Source organism: Triticum urartu, chromosome 7 (assembly GCF_003073215.2).
Source record: "Triticum urartu cultivar G1812 chromosome 7, Tu2.1, whole genome shotgun sequence".
NCBI lineage: Eukaryota > Viridiplantae > Streptophyta > Magnoliopsida > Poales > Poaceae > Triticum > Triticum urartu.
In genome coordinates this window covers 443,864,021-443,887,260 of record NC_053028.1, presented here as the reverse complement: position 1 = coordinate 443,887,260, position 23,240 = coordinate 443,864,021, and the positions used below count along the sequence as shown (strand labels likewise).

The following is a 23,240-nucleotide window of genomic DNA, read 5'->3' as shown; positions in this document are numbered from 1 at the left end:
CGATTTTGTGAGCAAACAACTTATGGGAACAATAATCAACTAGCATAGGAAGGCAAAACAAGCATAACTTCAAAACTTTAAGCACATAGAGAGGTAACTTGATATTATTGCAATTCCTACAAGCATATATTCCTCCATCATAATAATTTTCAGTAGCTTCATGAATGAACTCAACAATATAACTATCACATAAAGCATTTTTTTCATTATCTACAAGCATAGAAATTTTATTACTCTCCGCATAAGCAAAATTCTTCTCATTCGGAATAGTGGGAGTATCATAAGAGACTCGAATACTATAAATTGTTTCCACATTAAAAGAGTAGTGTTCAGAAAAAGGGTAATCATAATCATGACAAGTTTTATAAATATAATCATCACTACTTTTTATAGCATAAGATTCATCACAATAATCATCATAAGTAGCAACTTTGTTCTCATCATAATCGATTGAAACCTCTTCCAAGATAGTGGAATCATTACTAAATAAAGTCATGACCTCTCCAAATCCACATTCATAATTATCACAGTAAGATTCAACATCCTCCAAAATAGTGGGATCATTACTTCCTAAAGTTGACACTCTTCCAAACCCACTTTCATCAATATAATCATCATAAGTAGGAGGCATGCTATCATCATTATAAATTTGCATATCAAAACTTGGGAGGCTAAAAATGTCATCTTCATTAAACGTATCATCCCCAAGCTTGGGCCTTTTCATATCATAAGCATAATCACTCTCATCATTAATAGTATGGATAGCACCAATAGTATAACAATTATCATCATCACAATGAGTAATAGGAGCAACATTATTTGGGAGGGATACATTTTTATCTTTGCTTCTGTGTCTATTCTTTTTCTTCTTCACATCATGTGTGGGTTCAATCCTCTTTTTGGAGCTCCTTATTGATGAGATTGGTTGAATAGAAGGCTCCTCCTCATTACCTGATTCATCATAAGAAATAATAGGAGGATACTGGGAAGCCTCTTCCCTTTCATTAGTATTATCTTCATCCTCTATTTGTTTTATTTTCTTTATGTAATTGGCAATATAAGGATTTTCAATGCAATTCACCGCACAATACATATAAATTTCCTCTAGGTCAAAATGAAGAACTCTATGAAGGGCAAATTCTGGAATAACCTTAGATATACGTTTCATTTCTTCATAACCCAAGAGAAAACTAAGTTCATTATGATGTGCAAGGTAAATCAATTCATCACAATTTTTGGACACGATACGATCATGAAACAATTTGCATTGGGTACTGAAATGATCACGTTCATTGCAAAGTTCACAAGTAGGGCCAATAAAGTTTAAATTTTCAGCACAAACATCTAGGCTTTCTTGCAACCATTTAGTTTCCAAATACTTATGCCTCTTGCAAAATCTATCTTCCCTGTTTGGTATGTACTTGCAAACTCTATGCACTCCACAAAAATCGACATGCTTATAAAAGATATTTTCATCATGACTAGTGCAATCATCATTAGTACTACGGATATTCAAAGAGTTCATACTAATAACATTGCAATCATGCTCATCATTCAAAGATTTAGTGCCAAACATTTTAACGCATTCTTATTCTAACACTTTGGCACAATTTTCCTTTCCATCATACTCACGAAAGATATTAAAAAGATGAAGCATATGAGGCAAACTCAATTCCATTTCTTGTAATTTTCTTTTGTAAACTAAACTAGTGATAAAACAAGAAACTAAAAGATTTGATTGCAAGATCTAAAGATATACCTTCAAGCACTCACCTCCCCGGCAACGGCGCCAGAAAAGAGCTTGATGTCTACTACACAACCTTCTTCTTGTAGACGTTGTTGGGCCTCCAAGTGCAAAGGTTTGTAGGACAGTAGCAAATTTCCCTCAAGTGGATGACCTAAGGTTTATCAATTCGTGGGAGGCGTAGGATGAAGATGGTCTCTCTCAAGCAACCCTGCAACCAAATAACAAAGACTGTCTTGTGTCCCCAACACACCCAATACAATGGTAAATTGTATAGGTGCACTAGTACGGCGAAGAGATGGTAATACAAGTGCAATATGGATGGTAGATATAGGTTTTTGTAATCTGAAAATATAAAAACAGCAAGGTAACTAATGATAAAAGTGAGCACAAACGGTATTGCAATGTGTTGAAACAAGGCCTAGGGTTCATACTTTCACTAGTGCAAATTCTCTCAACAATAATAACATAATTGGATCATATAAAAATCCTCAACATGCAACAAAGAGTCACTCCAAAGTCACTAATAGCGGAGAACAAACGAAGAGATTATTGTAGGGTACGAAACCACCTCAAAGTTATCCTTTCTGATCGATCTATTCAAGAGTCCGTAGTAAAATAACATGAAGCTTCTTTCCGTTCGATCCATCAGAGTTCGTATTAGAATAACACCTTAAGACACAAATCAACGAAAACCCTAATGTCACCTAGATACTCCAATGTCACCTCAAGTATCCATGGGTATTATTATACGATATGCCTCACACAATCTCAGATTCATCTATTCAACCAACACAAAGAACTTCAAAGAGTGCCCCAAAGTTTCTACCGGAGAGTCAAGACGAAACGTGTGCCAACCCCTATGCATAGATTCATGGGCGGAACCCGCAAGTTGATCACCAAAACATACATCAAGTGGATCACGTGATATCTCATTGTCACCACAGATAAGCACGGCAAGACATACATCAAGTGTTCTCAAATCCTTAAATACTCAATCCGATAAGATAACTTCAAAGGGAAAACTCAATTCATCACAAGAGAGTAGAGGGGGAGAAACATCATAAGATCCAACTATAATAGCAAAGCTCGCGATACATCAAGATCGTACCACCTCAAGAACACGAGAGAGAGAGAGAGAGAGAGAGATCAAACACATAGCTACTAGTACTTACCCTCAGCCCCGAGGGTGGACTACTCCCTCCTTGTCATGGAGAGCATCGGGATGATGAAGATGTCCACCGGAGAGGGATTCCCCCTCCGGCAGGGTGCCAGAACGGCTCTAGATTGGTTTTCGGTGGCTACGGAGGCTTCTGGCGGCGAAACTCCCGATCTATTCTGTTCTCGGATGTTTGGGGGTATATAGATATATATAGGGGGAAGAAGTACGTCGGTGGAGCAACGAGGGGCCCACGAGGGTGGAGGGCGCGCCCCCCTGCCTCGTTGCTTTCCTGACGTATACTCCAAGTCTCCTGGATTGCTTCCGTTCCAAAAATAACTTTCCCGAAGGTTTCATTCTGTTTGGACTCTGTTTTATATTCCTTTTCTTCGAAGCACTGAAATAGGCAAGAAAACAGCAATTTGGGTTGGGCCTCCGGTTAATAGGTTAGTCCCGAAAATAATACAAAAGTGTAAAAATAAGCCCAATAACATCCAAAATAGATAATATAATAGTGTAACATCCCAAAATTCTAAATTTTGGAATGTTATAATAATAGATAGATTTGATTGATCGTTTGATTGATTGTCTAAAAGTGAGTGAACTCGAAACTTTTTGAAAGTTAAATGAGAGGGAATAAAAGGACTTTCCCAAAATTTCATTTTGCTTTTATGCTCTCTGTGAATTCAAATTCTTTTCACCACGAAACCCTGGAGAGAAGATGACATGACTTCTTCCATTTAAATAAATGAAAAGGGTGTTTGAAAAATATTTGAATTCCATTGGGGAAATTTTCAATTCTGAAACTTTATGCAACTCAATGATTTTCACGAGAGAAGATAAAATGACTTCTTCAAAGTATATGAAATATGAGTTGGGAGTTTCAAAGAACTCAAATCTAAAATCCATTTGAAATTATTTTTCAATTAGGGTTATTTGAGTTTTATTCAAATTATTTTTCTCCCAAAAATAAAATATATGGAAATTAGGGTAACATGATTCCCTACAATAGAAAATTGGAGAAAAATTAATTTGAAATCATTTTGGTATTTTTAAAATGATTTTTGTTGGTTTTTAATAGATCAGTAGCACTGTTTGAGTTATCTGAATTTGTGTGGATATTATTTGATTTTACAAAAATGTTCATGTTGTAGATATTCTTTTTCTGAAAATTTTTATATATTATATGCCTATATAATATTTTCATTTAATTTGTTTTTATTTTTAATTTGTCTGGAAAATGTTTTTTCTTAAAAAAAATCCCCGGGCCAACTGGGCTGAAGCCCAGCCAGCCGGCCCAAGTCGTCGCCGCCTCTTCCCTCCCGTGCACGACCGGGACTTCGCCGGAGTCCGCCGCCTCCACGGCGCCGTCGCCCCTCCTCCACGCCTCCCCTAGCCCTTTTTAAGGCCGACCCCGACCCCTCTCGCTGCTCGCGCCGCCGCCCCTCCCGCAACTCGCCGCGCCGCCCCGCATCTCGCCGCCGCCGCATGCCGCAGACCCGCGCCGCCGCCGCCTTGCTTCGCCGCTCGCGCCGCTCCTCTCCTGCGCCGCCGCCTGCTAGCGCCGCCGCCCGCGCTGCCGTAGCCTCGCCGGAGCTCGCCGCCCTCGCCGGAGCCGCCACTCCACCGATCTAAACCGCCGCCGCCGGTTTATTTGCCCCGACCGGTATAAACCGAGAAAACCCACCGGTTTTTTATATATAGTTCGGTTTTTCTTTTAGTACGGTTTATTTCTTTTGGTTTTGTTAGATAGTGAGCGTTCACCCGTTTAGATCTGTAGCGAAAGGTTTTCGTCCTTTAAGCGTTCTGTAGCGAACGTTCGTTCGGTAGCGTTTCTCTTTTTCTTTTTATTTTAGATTTTTGGCCAGGGACCTATCTATGAGTGTTTTATTTACAGTTTAGTCCCTGATCTTCAAACTATCACAACTTTTCAACCGTTTATCCAAATCCAATGAAACCAACGCTCACGTCTTCGTTACGATCTCCTCTATCCATTAATCCAACTCAAACATGTTTTTGAAAAGTTTAAAATTTGAATTAGATCAGATTTGAATTCAAACTTCATTTGATCATAACTTGAGTTTCGTAGCTCCGTTTCAGTTGATTCTTTTTGCAAATCGAAGCTCTTGACCTAAACATTCTGATAAGGCCAAATTCACATAATTTTGGTACTGTTAGAAATTGTTTTATGTTGCAAGAGTTATTTGCTTGGTTTTGACGTTTTCTGAATTGTCTTCTTCGTTCTTCCCGATCTTTTGAGTGATTGCTTATGTGTGGTTACTATTGCTTGCATACGATAGATTGACCGGAGTGTGGCGAGTAGAGCTATCAAGAGTTTTGAGTGTGAATCATCTTCATCAACATTGCAGGCAAGTTCACACTTTGATCATATCCCCTTTCATACCCAGTTTTTATGCATTAGTTTCACCCTGAAACATTGCATGAGTAGGATTGATAACATGTGGGTATTGGGAAGTAGTTGATGAGGTAGGAACCTATTCACCTCTTACTATCGAACCCTTGGGAGTTACTTCTATGCGTTGCTTATATTGCTATGCTATGCTCGTAGACGTGGTTTGGGTATGAGTGAAAGCCTTGACAGATGTGAGATTGTTATTTAATGGTTCAACTTAAGGTGGCAACTTGAATACACATCTGGGTGGATTGCTAGGTGCACCCTGGGGATATACCAATGGACTTGCCGGGACACCTGGGGATATACCAGTGTTGTCCTAGGAGATCCCGGGGATATACCGTGTGATCATCCTACGGTCCGCCACCCAGGCTCAAAGGGATCATAAGATTATTCATGCTAGAAACTTCCGTGTGCAGGCACAAGCTATTATGGGATCTAGCATAGTTGATTAAGTCGTGTGAACTCTTACAGTGGTAGACTAGCAGATGTAGGGGTTGTAGGTGGTACGGTCTACCCATTGTAAGGTGCAAATGCTTCTGAAAGACTATGTCTCGGTCATCCGTTTCTCAAACACCATGTAGTGCGAGAAATCCAAGGGAGGAGATCGAGTCTTGTGGGAAAAGTGCACAAACCTCTATAGAGTGTATAAACTAATCATGATTAGCTGTGTCCCGGTTATGGACATCTTGAGTCTCTGGTACTTGGATTATCCTGTTGATCTCAACATGTTACTCTAAATTAATTTTGTTGGGTTTTAATGATGATGCTCAATTGGGATTGAGAATGCTGTCAACCATTCTCAATGTTTAACAACCACCATGATAGTTAAATAAAATTTATTCCTTTGTAGTAGGGAAAAATTGGCTTTTTCGCAAAAACATTATAACCATAGAGCTTTTCCACCAGCCATATATGCATGTAGTGATAGCCATTGTTCATCATTCTCTATGGTGTGAATTTGCCAGTACATTCAATGTACTGACCCTCTGTGGCTGCAACATCTCATGTTGCAAGATTTCTTACGACAAGTAAGTGATACGTTAGGGTTATGATTTCTACACTCAACTTTGCCGTTGGTGTTGATGGGAATCCACAACCGTGTTACTTCCGCTATTTTGGATTGAGGTAATAGTATTTACGTTACTTTTACATGTGATTTACCTCTGTTATAAATCCTCGAGTACTGTGTGTGTCAGCATACCGATCCAGGGATGACACTTAAGCACAGAGACTTGATCCATTCGGGTCGGGTCGCTACAACATGGTATCAAAGCACATGTTGACTGTAGGACGTGACCCTAGAAACTGGCAAGCCCATAGCAAAGATTGTTCTCTACAACTTTCCCTTTCAAAAAGATCTTTTACCTCTCTGAGCATCTGTCAGCAAAAGATGAAGTTTTAACCTTAGCTAGTGTATCACCATGATCTGGAGTATTACATCAAGGATTTTAAGATGGACCTGCAGGAAGCTATATTCGATAAAGAAGCATTCCGTGAAGAACTTAGGACCAAGGAGCTGAAGTAGCCAAGCTGGAGGAGCAAAACCTCGAGATACCGGAGATTCATTAAGAACTGAAGGACAGGAGGATCATGGTTCATGTCAAGGATGTTGAAACCCGGAAGTTTGGAATGCAACTCCAGAAATATTAAAGGAGGTCACGAGAGACTTCAGTCAATAGAGGTGATCTGGCAAAAGAACTGGAGAAGGACAAGCATGATTGGAAGAAGCCATTGGAGGCATGAACAAGACTTGATGGGTTTGATGACTTTGAAGATTTATTGACCTTTAGAAGACCAAACCCCTGTTATATACCCACGTTAGATGCGATGTTTGTGAGCTGTCCTTTGTTTGATGTTTTTCCCGACAGCCACAAATAAAATCTGTCTTTTCAAAACTTTTGTTTGTATTGTGTGTATCCCTCTCTATCTCTCTTATCTCACCCCAAACCCATGGACCCAATAGAGGATGAATGAAGATGAACTTATATTTTCTGGACCGGTGAGTCAATTGGAGACGGACCAATGGATTCAGAACATGGAAGACCACATGAAGAATAACCCTATAGTCAGAAAGGATATGACCCAGCATGCTCTTCAGTGCTTTGAAAGAGGTGCTGCTCCTTGGTGGAGGATGTACCAAACCATCAATGGATGGCAAGGAGTAACCACTTGGAAAGAATTTAAGTTGACTCTGCAAAGATCTCACCTTGTGTCCCAGAAGTTGAAGCTTTCTGGAAAGGGTATGAAGAAACCTTGTGCATGCAAGATTTGTGGAGAAATAGGACACACCCATAAAGAACACAAGGATGAATGCCCTAATTGCGAAGGAAGTCACCCAGTTGAAGAATGCCCCACTAGGCAGATTGCTTGTTTCTTGTGTGAAGGGAGTACCCACTATCCTGCTCGGTGTCACATTTACCCCATGGTACAATGAACCATCCAGCAGAAGAAAGAAGTAACGAAAGGAGCCCTCATGGAAATTTTAGAAGAAATTGTGATGAAGGAAGATATGGAGGACACATCTAAAGGAAACCCGAGTAAACCCTGCACTAAGTCTTGCTATTCATGTGGAGAAGAAGGACACATCTCCCAAAATTGTTTGAATGGGGATCTAGTATAATTCCTGACAGAGGAAGTAGAATATGACCCACAAGAAATAGAAGCCATGATTGGCATGGAAAGGTCCAGGAAGAGAAGCAGATTGGATTCCAGGAAGGACCTGAGTCATATCACCTGTTACAGGTGCAAGGAGTCAGGGCACTACCTCAACAGTTGCCCAAAAAGGAAACCTCGATACTTGTCAGAAGTAATATGTTTGCCAGCGAATGCCCTAAGGAGAAGGAAACTTGTGCTAGATAGTTGAGTTTGCAACAAAAGAAATGGAGTAGTAGAAGTGAGAACATTTTCTTTTATATTGAGGTGTTGAGTTGAGACTTGTAATGGAAAAGCAAGAGATTGTAATCATTGGAGAATGAATAAAGTAGCAACGTTGGTACTGATATAGATTTTATGAGTTGTTACTCTATGAAGAAGAATTTTGGCCATTCTGAGGATATGAGAAATATGGTCTATGGAAGATTTGTGCATTTTAAGGGTGGTAGTATCCTGTAAGAACCCTTGACCCCTGGAAAAGATAAGGATACTCCACTGAGTGAATTTCGGACAAAATGAATACGAGTTTAGTCTCGATATGTGTGATGCCCCAAGAGTATGTGGGATGAAGTTGGAGATCGTCAGTTGTTTGGACCAAATGTGATCAAGGAGTCAGAAGAGAATGTTAAGTTGATTCGAGATAGACTGAAGGTAACTCAGTCCAGGCAAAAGAGTTATGCAGACAAAAAAATGCAAGGAGGTAGTCTATGAAATTGGAGACAGAGCATGTCTTCGTGTGACCCCTCTGCGAGGAGTTAAACGATTTGGAGTTAAGGGAAAGTTAGCCCCGAGATTTGTAGGACCATACCGAGTTTTGGAGCGTATGGGAGAAGTGGCCAACAAGTTGGAGTTACCCGAAGGACTGTCAGGAGTTCAAGATTGTTTCACATTTCCCAGTTGAAGAAGTACCATACAGAGATGGCTAATAATCCCTGTAAGGACGCTTGACCCCGGAAAGGATAATGATGTTCCACGAAGTGGAATATGGACTTCATAAGTTTTTATCTCTTTATGAGGGATACCCCACGAGGATGAAGAGAAGAATTACTATTGGATATAAAGGAGGTGTGATGTCGGAAATATGGATCAATGGAAACTCCATGATGAGTCTGAGTAATCATGTCTTAGTTTGGTGCCAATAGAAGGAAGGAAGTCAATACAATTGGATGGAATTAAGAATACTAGGAAGTTGGAAGTTGAAATAATGAACAGTTGCCCGATGATAAGTTCAAGGACTACAAGTGATGAGATGGGCCATAACTCACAGGCCCCAGGACCTGCCAAGAAGCAAGCACATTCTTGCTGAAGGAAGAACCCTGGAAGAGGATATACCTTTGTCGACAGACGATTTTATAGGAGTTTACGCAAAACCTGAGAGTTGTGAAGGAACGATAGATGTTTGTATGGTTTGCAGAATCAATGGATTTATTCGAACCTTGGTTCGTCGACAAGAGAAATTCTGCAATGCTTGTGAGGTTGACCGAGTGTTAGAATGCGAGATTCGCTAAACCGTATACAAGGTAATGATTGGGTGCGGGATGGATTGATCACCATACCGACTTACTCTTATTATTCGCCTTGCTATGTGGGATGGTAAATCTGAGTGACTTACCTATAGTAGAGAGACGACAATCAAAACCTTGTTTAAACCTTAGAATGGTATAAGAATTTTTTCCCTTGTACAAGGCATCTTTTGTCAACCGTAGGTTATACGGTGAGGTTCAATCCAGACCCATTTCCTGTAGGAGAAACCATAAATTGTTGACTACCATGAGAGATTTCGATAGATGTTTAGTTTTGGCGCCAAACCCGTCAGCTAAGAAGACCCAGTCCTGGAATAATCTTACCTAGATGAAAGACAGAAGAATTGAGGAAAAGGTTATGCCACTATCGGAAGAGCTCAGAGAAGGAATTTTCTCGAGGAGCTGAGAAGACCGACACTGTCAAGAATAAGGATGGAGTATATGAGTTTTGATGGAGCAGTAACCATGCTTCCAAGGGTGGTAGCACCCAGACCCCTGGAAACGATCGATGAAATTTTGAAGAGACCCCGAACCTAACCTATTTCTTTCTAGCCTCTCCGAATCTCGAGGACGAGATTCCTTTTAAGGGTGGTAGGTTTGTAACATTCCAAAATTCTAAATTTTGGGATGTTATAATAAATAGATAGATTTGATTGATCGTTTGATTGATTGTCTGGAAGTGAGTGAACTCGAAACTTTTTGAAAGTTAAATGAGAGGGAATAAAAGGACTTTCCCAAACTTTCATTTTTCTTTTATGCTCTCCGTGAATTCAAATTCTTTTCACCACGAAACCCTGGAGAGAAGATGACATGACTTCTTCCATTTAAATAAATGAAAAGGGTGTTTGAAAAATACTTGAATTCCATTGGGGAAATTTTCAATTCTGAAACTTTATGCAACTCAATGATTTTCACGAGAGAAGATAAAATGACTTCTTCAATGTATATGAAATATGAGTTGGGAGTTTCAAAGAACTCAAATCTAAAATCCATTTGAAATAATTTTTCAATTAGGGTTATTTGAGTTTTATTCAAATTATTTTTCTCCCAAAAATAAAATATATGGAAATTAGGGTAACATGATTCCCTACAATAGAAAATTGGAGAAAAATTAATTTGAAATCATTTTGGTATTTTTAAAATGATTTTTGTTGGTTTTTAATAGATCAGTAGCACTGTTTGAGTTATCTGAATTTGTGTGGATATTATTTGATTTTACAAAAATGTTCATGTTGTAGATATTCTTTTTCTGAAATTTTTTATATATTATATGCCTATATAATATTTTCATTTAATTTGTTTTTATTTTTAATTTGTCTGGAAAATGTTTTTTCTTAAAAAAAATCCCCGGGCCAACTGGGCTGAAGCCCAGCCAGCCGGCCCAAGTCGTCGCCGCCTCTTCCCTCCCGTGCACGACCGGGACTTCGCCGGAGTCCGCCGCCTCCACGGCGCCGTCGCCCCTCCTCCACGCCTCCCCTCGCCCTTTTTAAGGCCGACCCCGACCCCTCTCGCTGCTCGCGCCGCCGCCTCCTCCCGCAACTCGCCGCGCCGCCCCGCATCTCGCCGCCGCCGCACAACGCAGACCCGCGCCGCCGCCGCCTTGCTTCGCCGCCCGCGCCGCTCCTGGCCTGCGCCGCCGCCCGCGCCACCCGCTGCCATCGCCTGCGCCGCACCCCGCCGCCCGCGCTGCCGTAGCCTCGCCGGAGCTCGCCGCCCTCGCCGGAGCCGCCGCTCCACCGATCTAAACCGCTGCCGCCGGTTTATTTGCCCCGACCGGTATAAACCGAGAAAACCCACCGGTTTTTTATATATAGTTTGGTTTTTCTTTTAGTATGGTTTATTTCTTTTGGTTTTGTTAGATAGTGAGCGTTCACCCGTTTAGATCTGTAGCGAACGGTTTTCGTCCTTTAAGCGTTCTGTAGCGAACGTTCATTCGGTAGCATTTCTCTTTTTCTTTTTATTTTAGATTTTCGGCCAAGGACCTATCTGTGAGTGTTTTATTTACAATTTAGTCCCTTGATCTTCAAACTATCACAACTTTTCAACCGTTTATCCAAATCCAACGAAACCAACGCTCACGTCTTCGTTACGATCTCCTCTATCCATTAATACAACTCAAACATGTTTTTGAAAAGTTTAAAATTTGAATTAGATCAGATTTGAATTCAAACTTCGTTTGATCATAACTTGAGTTTCTTAGATCCGTTTCAGTTGATTCTTTTTGCAAATCGAAGCTCTTGACCTAAACATTCTGATAAGGCCAAATTCACATAATTTTGGTACTGTTAGAAATTGTTTTATGTTGCAAGAGTTATTTGCTTGGTTTTGACGTTTTCTGAATTGTCTTCTTCGTTCTTCCCGATCTTTTGAGTGATTGCTTATGTGTGGTTACTATTGCTTGCTTACGATAGATTGACCGGAGTGTGACGAGAAGAGCTATCAAGAGTTTTGAGTGCGAATCATCTTCATCAACATTGCAGGCAAATTCACACTTTGATCATATCCCCTTTCATACCCAGTTTTTATGCATTAGTTTCACCCTGAAACATTGCATGAGTAGGATTGATAACATGTGGGTATTGGGAAGTAGTTGATGAGGTAGGAACCTATTCACCTGTTACTATCAAACCCTTGGGAGTTACTTCTGCGGTTGCTTATATTGCTATGCTATGCTCGTAGACGTGGTTTGGGTATGAGTGAAATCCATGATAGATGTGAGATTGTTATTTAATGGTTCAACTTAAGGTGGCAACTTGAATACACATCTGGGTGGATTGCTAGGGGCACCCTGGGGATATACCAGTGGACTTGCCCGGACACCTGGGGATATACCAGTGTTGTCCTAGGAGATCCCGGGGATATACCGTGTGATCATCCTACGGTCCGCCACCCAGGCTCAAAGGGATCATAAGATTATTCATGCTAGAAACTTCCGTGTGCAGCCACAACCTATTATGGGCTCTAGCATAGTTGATTAAGTCGTGTGAACTCTTACAGTGGTAGACTAGCAGATGTAGGGGTTGTAGGTGGTACGGTCTACCCATCGTAAGGTGCAAATGCTTCTGAAAGACTATGTCTCGGTCATCCGTTTCTCAAACACCATGTAGTGCGAGAAATCCAACGGAGGAGATCGAGTCTTGTGGGAAAAGTGCGCAAACCTCTGCAGAGTGTATAAACTAATCATGATTAGCCGTGTCCCGGTTATGGACATCTTGAGTCTCTGGTACTTGGATTATCCTGTTGATCTCAACATGTTACTCTAAATTAATTTTGTTGGGTTTTAATGATGATGATTAATTGGGATTGAGAATGATGTCAACCATTCTCAATGTTTAACAACCACCATGATAGTTAAATAAAATTTATTCCTTTGTTGTAGGGAAAAATTGGCTTTTTCGCAAAAACATTATAACCATAGAGCTTTTCCACCAGCCATATATGCATGTAGTGATAGCCATTGTTCATCATTCTCTATGGTATGAATTTGCCAGTACATTCAATGTACTGACCTTTTGTGGCTGCAACGTCTCATGTTGCAGGATTTCTTACGACGAGTAAGTGATACGTTAGGGTTATGATTTCTACACTCAACTTTGCCATTGGTGTTGATGGGAATCCACAACCGTGTTACTTCCGCTATTTTGGATTGAGGTAATAGTATTTACATTACTTTTACATGTGATTTACCTCTGTTATAAATCCTCGAGTACTGTGTGTGTCAGCATACCGATCCAGGGATGACACTTAAGCACAGAGACTTGATCCATTCGGGTCGGGTCGCTACAAATAGCATGGAGCAATCAAAAATTATAGATACGTTGGAGACGTATCACAAATCCTAATCCCGATCTATGCCAACTCAACAAACACCATTGGAGACACCTGTAGAGCACCTTTATAATCACCCAGTTATGTTGTGACGTTTGGTAGCACACAAAGTGTTCCTCCGGTATTCAGGAGTTGCATGATCTCATAGTCATAGGAACATGTATAAGTTATGGAGAAATCAATAGCAACAAACTAAACGATTATCGTGCTAAGCTAACGGATGGGTCAAGTCAATCACATCATTCTCTAATGATGTGATCCCGTTAATCAAATGACAACTCATGTCTATGGTTAGGAAACATAACCATCATTGATTCAACGAGCTAGTCAAGTAGAGGCATACTAGTGAAATTCTATTTGTCTATGTATTCACACATGTACTAAGTTTACGGTTAATACAATTCTAGCATGAATAATAAACATTTATTATGATATAAGGAAATATAAATAACAACTTTATGATTGCCTCTAGGGCATATTTCCTTCAGTATGTGCGTCCACAGCAAGGCTTGGTCATGTCCCAGATGCTTTTACTGCTAAACTGCAGCCCTTTCCGAGGGACTAAAACTTGCTACTAGCATGGGTTGCAACTCCATTCGAATACAAACGGAGTGCATGAATTTAGTTGATGCTCTCCAGCAGAATACGGGACAGTCTACGATAGCAGCTCCAATTCTGGACGATTGCCGGTTACTATTTCTTAACTTTGGTAAGGTCATTTTAGAGTATTGTAATTGTGAGTCTAATATGATAGCTCATGTGCTAGCGCAAAATGGATGTGTAGATCCACCGAACTTGTGGTTGGACTCACCTCCCGCTTTTATTTCAGAATTTTTAGCGGACGATGTAAGCATTGTTTAAATTTTAATAAAGCTAGCCATGGTGGCCATTCCCTAAGAAAACATGAAGTCCTTAGTAAAAATATTTGTTGGGTCTTTCTTTGCAAAGGACGGCACATTGTTTGGTTTTTTAACAGAAAAATGCATTTCATAACTTAACCTCACATGACTGATACATCTCCAACATATCTATATTTTTTGATTGCTCCATGCTATGTTATCTACTGTTTTGGGCAATATTGGGCTTTATTATCCACTTTTATATTACTTTTGGGACTAACCTATTAACCGGAGGCCCAGCCCAGATTTGCTGTTTTATGCCTATTTCAGTGTTTCGAAAAAAAGGAATATCAAACGGAGTCGAAACGAAACGAAATCAACTGGAGAAGTTATTTTTGGAAGGAAACCTACCGGATAGACTTCGACCCTACGTCAGAAGATGAAGGAGGTGCTCACGAGGGTAGGGGCGCGCCCACCCCCCTAGGGCGCGCCCCCCTGCCTCGTGGCCCCCTCTTCGGTCCACCGACGTACCCCTTGTACCCATATATACCTACGTATCATAAAACTTCCAGAACAAAGAATAGATCGGGAGTTCCGGCGCCAGAAGCCTCCGTAGCCACCGAAAACCAATCTAGACCCGTTCCGGCACCCTGCCGAAGGGGGCAATCCTTCTCCGGTGGCCATCTTCATCATCCCGGTGCTCTCCATGACGAGGAGGGAGTAGTTCTCCCTCGGGGCTGAGGGTATGTACCAGTAGCTATGTGTTTGATCTCTCTCTCTCGTGTTCTTGATTTGGCATGATCTTGATGTATCGCGAGCTTTGCTATTATAGTTGGATCTTATGTTTCTCCTCCCCCTCTTCTCTCTTGTAATGAATTAAGTTTCCCCTTTGAAGTAATCTTATTGGATTGAGTCTTCAAAGATTTGAGAACACTTGATGTATGTCTTGCCGTGGATATCTGTGGTGACAATGGGATATCACGTGATTCACTTGATGTATGTTTTGGTGATCAACTTGCGGGTTCCGCCCATGAACCTATGCATAGGGGTTGGCACACGTTTTCGTCGTGATTCTCCGGTAGAACTTTGGGGCACTCATTGAGGTCCTTTGTGTTGGTTGAATAGATGAATCTGAGATTGTGTGATGCATATCGTATAATCATACCCACAGATACTTGAGGTGACATTGGAGTATCTAGGTGACATTAGGGTTTTGGTTGATGTGTGTCTTAAGGTGTTATTCTAGTACGAACTCTAGGGCTTTTTGTGACACTTATAGGAATAGCCCAACGAATTGATTGGAAAGAATAACTTTGAGGTGGTTTCGTACCCTACCATAATCTCTTCGTTCGTTCTCCGCTATTAGTGACTTTGGAGTGACTCTTTGTTGCATGTTGAGGGATAGTTATGTGATCCAATTATGTTAGTATTGTTGAGAGGACTTGCACTAGTGAAAGTATGAACCCTAGGCCTTGTTTCCTATCATTGCAATACCGTTTACGCTCACTTTTATCATTAGTTTTGCTGTTTTTATATTTTCATATTACAAAAACCTTTACCTACTATCCATATACCACTTGTATCACCATCTCTTCGCCGAACTAGTGCACCTATACAATTTACCATTGTATTGGGTGTGTTGGGGACACAAGAGACTCTTTGTTATTTGGTTGCAGAGTTGCTTGAGAGAGATCATCTTCATCCTACGCCTCCTACGGATTGATAAACCTTAGGTCATCCACTTGAGGGAAATTTGCTACTGTCCTACAAACCTCTGCACTTGGAGGCCCAACAACGTCTACAAGAAGAAGGTTGTGTAGTAGACATCAATGACCAACTCACCGATGGCCAAGTCGGGCACAAAGTTAGAAGCTTGCTCCTGCTAGCATGAGCGGAGCATGTCAGCCCTAAAGCTAGACGCAACATCGCCATGAGCTACCTTATTACACTCACGTTTACAAAAAAAATTCAAAGGAGGCAAAAACAAAAGGCTAACGACTTTCTTAGGAGTAGACCTATAGATTACTAATCATAATCGCCAATGATGAGGCATCGACCAGTTGGAGCAAGTTTTGACTCGAAGATCATCCGACTAGTGCCCATTCCAGCAGTTGCTTCAATAGCTTTGACGCACGTCGTACCTTCCCATTGTACCCATTGTAATGGGGAGACCAAATGGTCCGGGGTTGACATGCTAAATATTCGAGGTAATAACAAATTCATAATAACACAAGTCTATCATAGATGAGTAATCATACACCAAAATACATGTCTTAGGGATTCTTGGACTCGAAGATTGTCTAGATTTTTGGCCATGTTGAAATCCATAGAAGAATCCCCATATGAGATTTTGTTTAATCACATGATTTAATCATATAGGAAATTTTTTCATAAATTTAAAAGAAAAATCTCGGTTGACTCCTTGGAAAAAATCATTTGTTTTCCTATCATGAAACCAAACACACTTTTGTATGTAGTGTTTGACTAGACTTGACATTGCAACTCGTTCACCGCATACTCGCATATTTCAAGATGTGATTCTCTCCAAAAAGACAGACGATGAATCCTCTGAAAATAAATTGAGGACATAAAGCTATTGGCGCAAAGAGATAGGGATGTTGTCAATCAAGTCCAATTGACTTAGCCAGTCTGAATACATTGGCTCGTGTCACACTCTTCCAGGAAATATTAGACTTTTAAAGACAGATACCATTTTTAGGGGAAGCCTTCATGGTGTTTTTTATTCATAAGGCAAAACGCTTACATTGTTTGTGATGGCAGCCACAAGAAATAGTAAGTCAGATAACTCTAGCACTTTTGTTTAACAGGAGGTTCCTCCTGTCAAACTCTAGAGTTATTCAACTTACTAGCTAAAACATGTGCCACCATATTGGCCTTAATGGGACAAAAATCAAAGGAAATATCACTAAACTCATGACAGAGGAAGAAACAATTGTCGTAGATCATCGCGGCAGGCCCTAGTGAATGTCCACCATTCTTCATGATATCCACGTCTTTCATGCAATAAGATTTCACCAACCAGCATGTTGCACCCCATAGAATTTGCTAGGGAAAGGCCGTCTGTAGAGAAACTGCCTCCGTCGGCGTCATGTCACTGACAATGACAAGTGTTTAGTTGGAAGCAGACACAAACTAGCCCCAATCATCTTTGAGAACAGACCCAATTCCCTCAGTTTTAATCTCAATATCAAAAGTCGCATCTACATAAAGCTTCGCGCAATCATCTTCGGTCGTGTCCACCCATGTATAACAACACGAGCATTGTTTTTATTCTTCGCCATCGAGAAGTTTGTAGCCATTGAAGATATTGGTTGAGCAGACCTGGTGGGAAGTTGAACTTTCTCACCACGAGTTGCCTACTGGTGCTCCCACCAAACATACCAGCCAGTGTTGTCAACAAGACCAGCCTGGAGAACATTTGGGAGAAGTGGCACCGGTGATGAGTTATCCAGCAAAAGTTCCGCAAGAAACAAGGACCCTTCAGTATATGCAATATCGGCTGCTCGACCGAGACCCAAGTGTCGCCAAATTTCATGAACACGCGAGCATTGGAAAAAAGCATGCGGATACTCTTGCGATCCATGCTGCATAATGGGCACCCCTTTGTTCGAATATGTCGATTCACTAGGACTCCATAACAGGGAATATCACCCAAGAGAGATCGCCAACAATGAATTTTAACCTTGGCAGGAACATTTGAAGACCATAAGATATTCCAGACTGGGCTAGATGAAGGACCGAGTTGATTCGTTCTTCTCAGCTTCTTTCCATCTTGATTTTCCCACTCGCAAGAGTACACCGAGCTCACTAAAAAACATGCCATTTTATTGAACTGTCACGCAACAAATTCCTCCTTAACGTGTTGAGCTAGAGGGAACATTGAGCATCCATTGGCAAACATATCGTTTACCAACTCAGTATCCCACGCTCGGTTACCCTCATCCATGAGCTCAGAAACTTTTGTGAACACGATATTATTTCTTCAAGTCATAATCATCCTCGAAGGGTTGGATGGGATCCATGGGTCATCCCAGATATTGTCTTCGTACAATCACCAACCCATCAAATATGGCCTCATTTAAGGGTATGCATACATGTCCATATACTTTGCCAAGTATAAGAGTTGTGCTTCTTCAATTCATAGTTCAATAGATCGCCAGAAGGAAAGTACTAAGCTCTGAGGATTCTTGCACAAAGGGATTCATAAGTAACCTCCAACATTGCTTTTGAAACAATGCAAGTCTCTAAACCCCACGCCATCTTTAATTTTAGGGACGCACATCTTCCACCATGCAAATCCAATGAATATGCTTCCTCCAATCCTCATCTCTCTATCAGTATTGGGATATAGCAGTAGTAATCCCTTCACATATTTGCACGAGTAGCTTGAAAACAGACGTTGCATGATGGTCAAGCTTTGGATGACAACCTTAAGCAAAACCTCCTTTCCACCAAAAGACAACTTATTTCCCTTCCATCCTCTCAAGCGAGCACAAAACTCTATCAATCAAATGTTGGAAACAGTTCAGTCTATCCACCCCTACAATAGGAGGAAACCAAGGTACTTGTTTGTAATGGACTCACTCATAATATTCAACTAACTAATTGTCCGTTCGTTGCAACCGAGGGGGGGTTCCGCAGTCTGGTATATATCTTACACCCATTATATTCTAGATTTTGGTAAGATTTGATTTGCTTTGAGTATGTGTACACGAGGCGAGGAAAGTTTTGATTCAGTTGAGGTTTTTGGTGACATTTTGTTTGATTTGGATATGGGCAGGGGAAGACAAACAAAGTTCTTATTTAGTTGAGGTTTTCATGATGTTTGATTTGGTTTCATTGAGTTAATGCAAGACATGATTTTGGTAAAATTTGATTGAGCTAATGCAAGACATGGTTATCAATAGAACAACAAAAGAAAGTACCGCTTTGATTTAGATTATTCCAAAAAAAAAAAAGATCGTGTGCAAAGGAAACAAAACTAGAGGGAGAGAGAGAAGGTGCAGAGAAGGTATCATAGATATAGTCTTTTATATTATATACTATATACTATACTACTTAAAAAGAACGTAAGATTCCCATTTCATCTTTCTTCCCAACACCCTTCGTCCAACCTTCCTTATATGATAATAAATCAACTTAATTGAGTTACCTTCTAAACCGGTTCCACTTTAATTACTTACCAAACTTTGGATCAAAATATTAGGTAAATCATGCGCAGAATTTGATGATCATTTATTTACATAATCGCGTTATTATAGACAAGTAAGTCACAAACCGACATAATAGAAGGTTTATATCCCGTTGCAACATACGGGCATTGTTCTAGTTCACTCAAAAAAAAAGTAGAGATATAGTGGACACCTCCACCTTTGTTTCCACATTGTGCATGGCTATTATATGCATGGCCATCTGCCCGGAAGCTTGAAAATAATTCAGTCTAGTCAAATACCATAAGATTTAATTGTTTTTGTGTTGGTTTCATTCCCTCAAATTTCTTCACATATCTTGTGAACTTTAACATTTGACAATGTGGATGTAGTTCCTTCTCCTAATTAATTAAAGCCCTATTCATTAGCATAAAATGGAGAGGTTCTAGAATATGTACCCAAATCTCTTCACATTTTGCAAACAAACAAAAAAGCATCCAAATATCTTAACAGCGTGCACAACTAGGCCCATGCGGCTTCGACAACTAACACAGCACAGGATAAAGTCATACTTTGTGCAACAAACCTGCAGTTTCAAGGACATGGGACTATGAAACAGGGCATGGTATAATCAAAAAGGCAAGTGAGCGGTGGAGCTCCATAATAAGAGAAAAACTTGTCAGGTTTGCCATTTACCTTTCCCTTACACCATCTTCGCAAGTTAAAAGCCCATAGCAGGAGATGCCAGTTGCGCACAACATTTACAGTAACTTATATATTGATCAAAACTGGTACTCAAAACAACAGCACAGCGGAGCCTGGCACACCGCACACTTGCACTTGCAAGTTCAAAGCTCTCCGTTACAAACATATAAGCAAGCGGGTCTACAAAATCGCTTACGTTTTATCTATAACAATAAAGACCAGAGCCTTACATTATATCTATAACCGAAGACCAAAGCACCACAGCCGACTGACTCCTCAGCCAGAACTCACAAAACATAGAAACATACTACGTCTGTCGCAGGTGAGGATCACAATGTAGATCCTTAGACTCAATGGATGATAATTACACAGTGAGTTTGTGTGGTGTTGGGGATGGGTCTAGATGCTGGAGGTGGAGGGCAGCCACGAGCCCCTGCCAGGTTTCACCAGGGCGAGCGGATGTCTTCAACTCCACAAGTTTCCTGTGCTTCTTGTAGTAATCTTCCAGCTGCTTGGTCTGCAAATTGAATGTTCCATATAATCATATTGCTATAGTTAACCATGTGTTCCCACTATCAGGTTCAGTTGTAATAGCATAAAACCCTCAATATGTTTCTTGTGTTTCAGATACCATAAAAAAATACTGGTTTTGGTTAGATAAAACTGAAATTCGTGTGGTCCCCTAAGTGCAAAGCAAAGCTGAGATCTATCATAACCAACCATAAATATTCAAAAAAAATGGCCAAGATGAAAATACCTGCTCAGCATAAGCACGCAGCTTCTCCATCCTTGGGTTTTCCAGGCCTATAACAGAAGCATGTTGTGCCTGAGCAGGCCATGTAGAGCTTCCAAGGGAGAGATTACGCTCCCTAGACACCAGACTGCTGACACCAAAATGCTGCCCACAGTGGGAACATATGTCACCTCCTGATCGCTTCTTCATGAAACAGTTATCAGCACATTTGAAGTTCAGAACCAAGTCGATGTCAACGATCTCATCAAGAATCTCCTAAAATATGAGAACAGTCAGAACACTGGAAGCATCTAAACATCAATGGACTATATTGTCTAGGTGGATTCCGTCTAGGCTAACTGGTTAAACACATGAAAACAGTAAGTGCTCTTTTGTCCAAACATATAAGGTAACTGGGGACCTACAGCTTGCATACGGGTACGTGGGATTCCGTCAAGGATAAATCCAGTTTCACCCTTGTAGTATCCCTCCTCGAGACGCTTAGTCAGCAACCCAAATATGATATCCTCTGGCACAAGCTTCCCTTCATTCACCGAATTAGCAATCTGTCAATATGCAATGCAAAAACCATTTAGCACAACCGAATACCCACAAAATCACAACCAACTGCTGTAATTTTCAACATACTACTCGTAGTACAATAGTTATACAATAGTGTCCACTTATGAAACAGAAAAATAATGAGTGGATATTCCATTAGCGGCCTTGCAGCGCGACAAGCTCATGGCCGCGTGATTCCCTGGCACGATCGTGCACCCGTGTCCATGACAGGGGCCAGGTTCACGTGGAAGGAAGAGCGGCCGGTGCGTTCCATGCCATCGTGCCGTAGCCGGCTCCTTTGTGATATGGTTCTCATTGTGTACGATTAAGAAACCCTACCAACTACTCTCCAGCTGTTCAAGAAAAGTAGAACAAGAGGGCCGGACAAATGCAGGGCAAAGTTGGAAGCATGTATATGCAGACGGCCGCCCTCCACAAGATGCCAGAATTGAATGTTCCAAACTTGCTTATGAAAACCCTCGCATGTGGAATTCCCGAATTGCCCCCACAGCACCATGTGAACATAAGCAAATGCAGGGCCAAGTGCAGGACGCGGAGAAAGACATGGCCGCCACACTCCTCTCCCAGCATCATACGGTCCAGTATATTAAGCATAAAAATATGGACGGAAACACTCATGTGATATTGTTTGAATGGTAGCCTTTAAATAAGGACCAGGAAATTGTGGCCAAGAAAATTTCTTTGATTTGTGTAATAACTCGTGGGAAATATGGGGAAAAGTTGGAGAACTTTGCTAGTCCAGCGAAAAGTTGTGGCCTTGGAGAACTTGGGGGAAAAAGATCACATGAGTCCGTGCATAAGTCACGAGAAATTTTGAGAAGCGCCCAAGAAATTGGGCACGAAGCGTAAAATTTGTCTGTGGGGAAATGGAGCGGCTTTTCATCAATTAGGCAAAGGATTCGTGGTGATGTTCCAAATTAACGAAGCCCCTTGAGATATCGCCAAAAATTAGTCAAAGCGAGAAAAATCTCCAGAATTTCTAGCGCCGATCCGACTCAAATGATCATGGTTAGTAACGCGGGGAGGACCCGTGGCCGCAAAATTGCTCGATGGGGAAAGGGATGGCAGCTCAGATTGCAACCAAATGCAGTAAAGGCATTCGAATACCCCGTATGAGAATCGGAGAATTCGGAGCGAGCACGAGGCCGGACCTTCTTGTAGAGCGAGGATGTGTGGCTGAGCTCCTGCCTGACGAGCGTGCCCATGGAGATGTACGGCACGGCGAGGACCTCGGCGAGGCGCGCGGCGTGGGCGTGCTTCTGCGGGCCGGGGCGGCCCATCACCACCCACTGCACGCCCCTGGGACCGCCGTCCGCCGGGCAAGACTCCGCGGCAGGCGCCGATGCGCGGGCGCGCTGCCGCCGCGCCTCCTCCTCCTCCTCCTCCCACTCGGTCCAGCACGCATCGTCCTCCGCCAGGGCGGCCGCCGATGCCGCGAGCCTGCGGTGGTGCGGCGCGGCCGGGGCCAGCGCGCGGGAGAAGGATCTGGCGGCGCCGGCGAGCCGCAGGAGGCCGGCCATTGGGGCGGCGGCGGCGGCGGCTAGGGTTTGCGCGGCGTAGGGTTTTTGGGGACGGGTCGGTGGTGGGGTGCGCGTGGGGAGATCGTGGGGCTGGAGATTCGGCCGCTCCTTTTCTTCGTTGAGACGGAGATTGCACGGAGCCGCTTCTCTTTTCTTTATGCTGGTGGCCTATGGAGCTGTGAAAGGGACAACGCTCACAAGCGGGATTTCTCTTCGATTTGCGTGGCCATCAAACCGTTACTTCGATAATCATGTAGAATTTCATACTCCTATTATGGATACATACATTTCGTTCGTGTCGACGATCAACCATTAAATTTTAGCTGGTCTTTTTCTATGGAGTACAAACATGAGAATTTAGAAAAAAA

At 41.7% G+C, this 23,240-nt stretch overlaps 1 protein-coding gene across 1 annotated transcript; it reads right to left on the bottom strand.

Annotated features, from left to right (window-relative positions):
* Positions 1-20,092: 20,092 nt before the first annotated feature.
* Positions 20,093-23,004, bottom strand: LOC125521515 (probable adenylate kinase 7, mitochondrial). The gene is made up of 4 exons (XM_048686569.1): positions 22,504-23,004; positions 21,196-21,336; positions 20,795-21,046; positions 20,093-20,554 (listed from the first exon to the last, which is right to left on the bottom strand). Exons 1-4 carry the CDS (start codon positions 22,870-22,872, stop codon positions 20,402-20,404), a joined length of 915 nt encoding a protein of 304 aa, XP_048542526.1. The 5' UTR covers positions 22,873-23,004; the 3' UTR covers positions 20,093-20,401.
* Between the last annotated feature and the right edge of the window lie 236 nt (positions 23,005-23,240).

Coding starts and splice junctions, on each gene's coding strand:
- LOC125521515 (XM_048686569.1), bottom strand. CDS start 22,872: ATGGCCGGCCTCCTGCGGCTCGCCGGCGCCGCCAGATCCTTCTCCCGC. Junction 21,337..22,503: donor CATCCTCGCTCTACAAGAAG/GTCCGGCCTCGT, acceptor GCATATTGACAG/ATTGCTAATTCGGTGAATGA. Junction 21,047..21,195: donor CACGTACCCGTATGCAAGCT/GTAGGTCCCCAG, acceptor CTCATATTTTAG/GAGATTCTTGATGAGATCGT.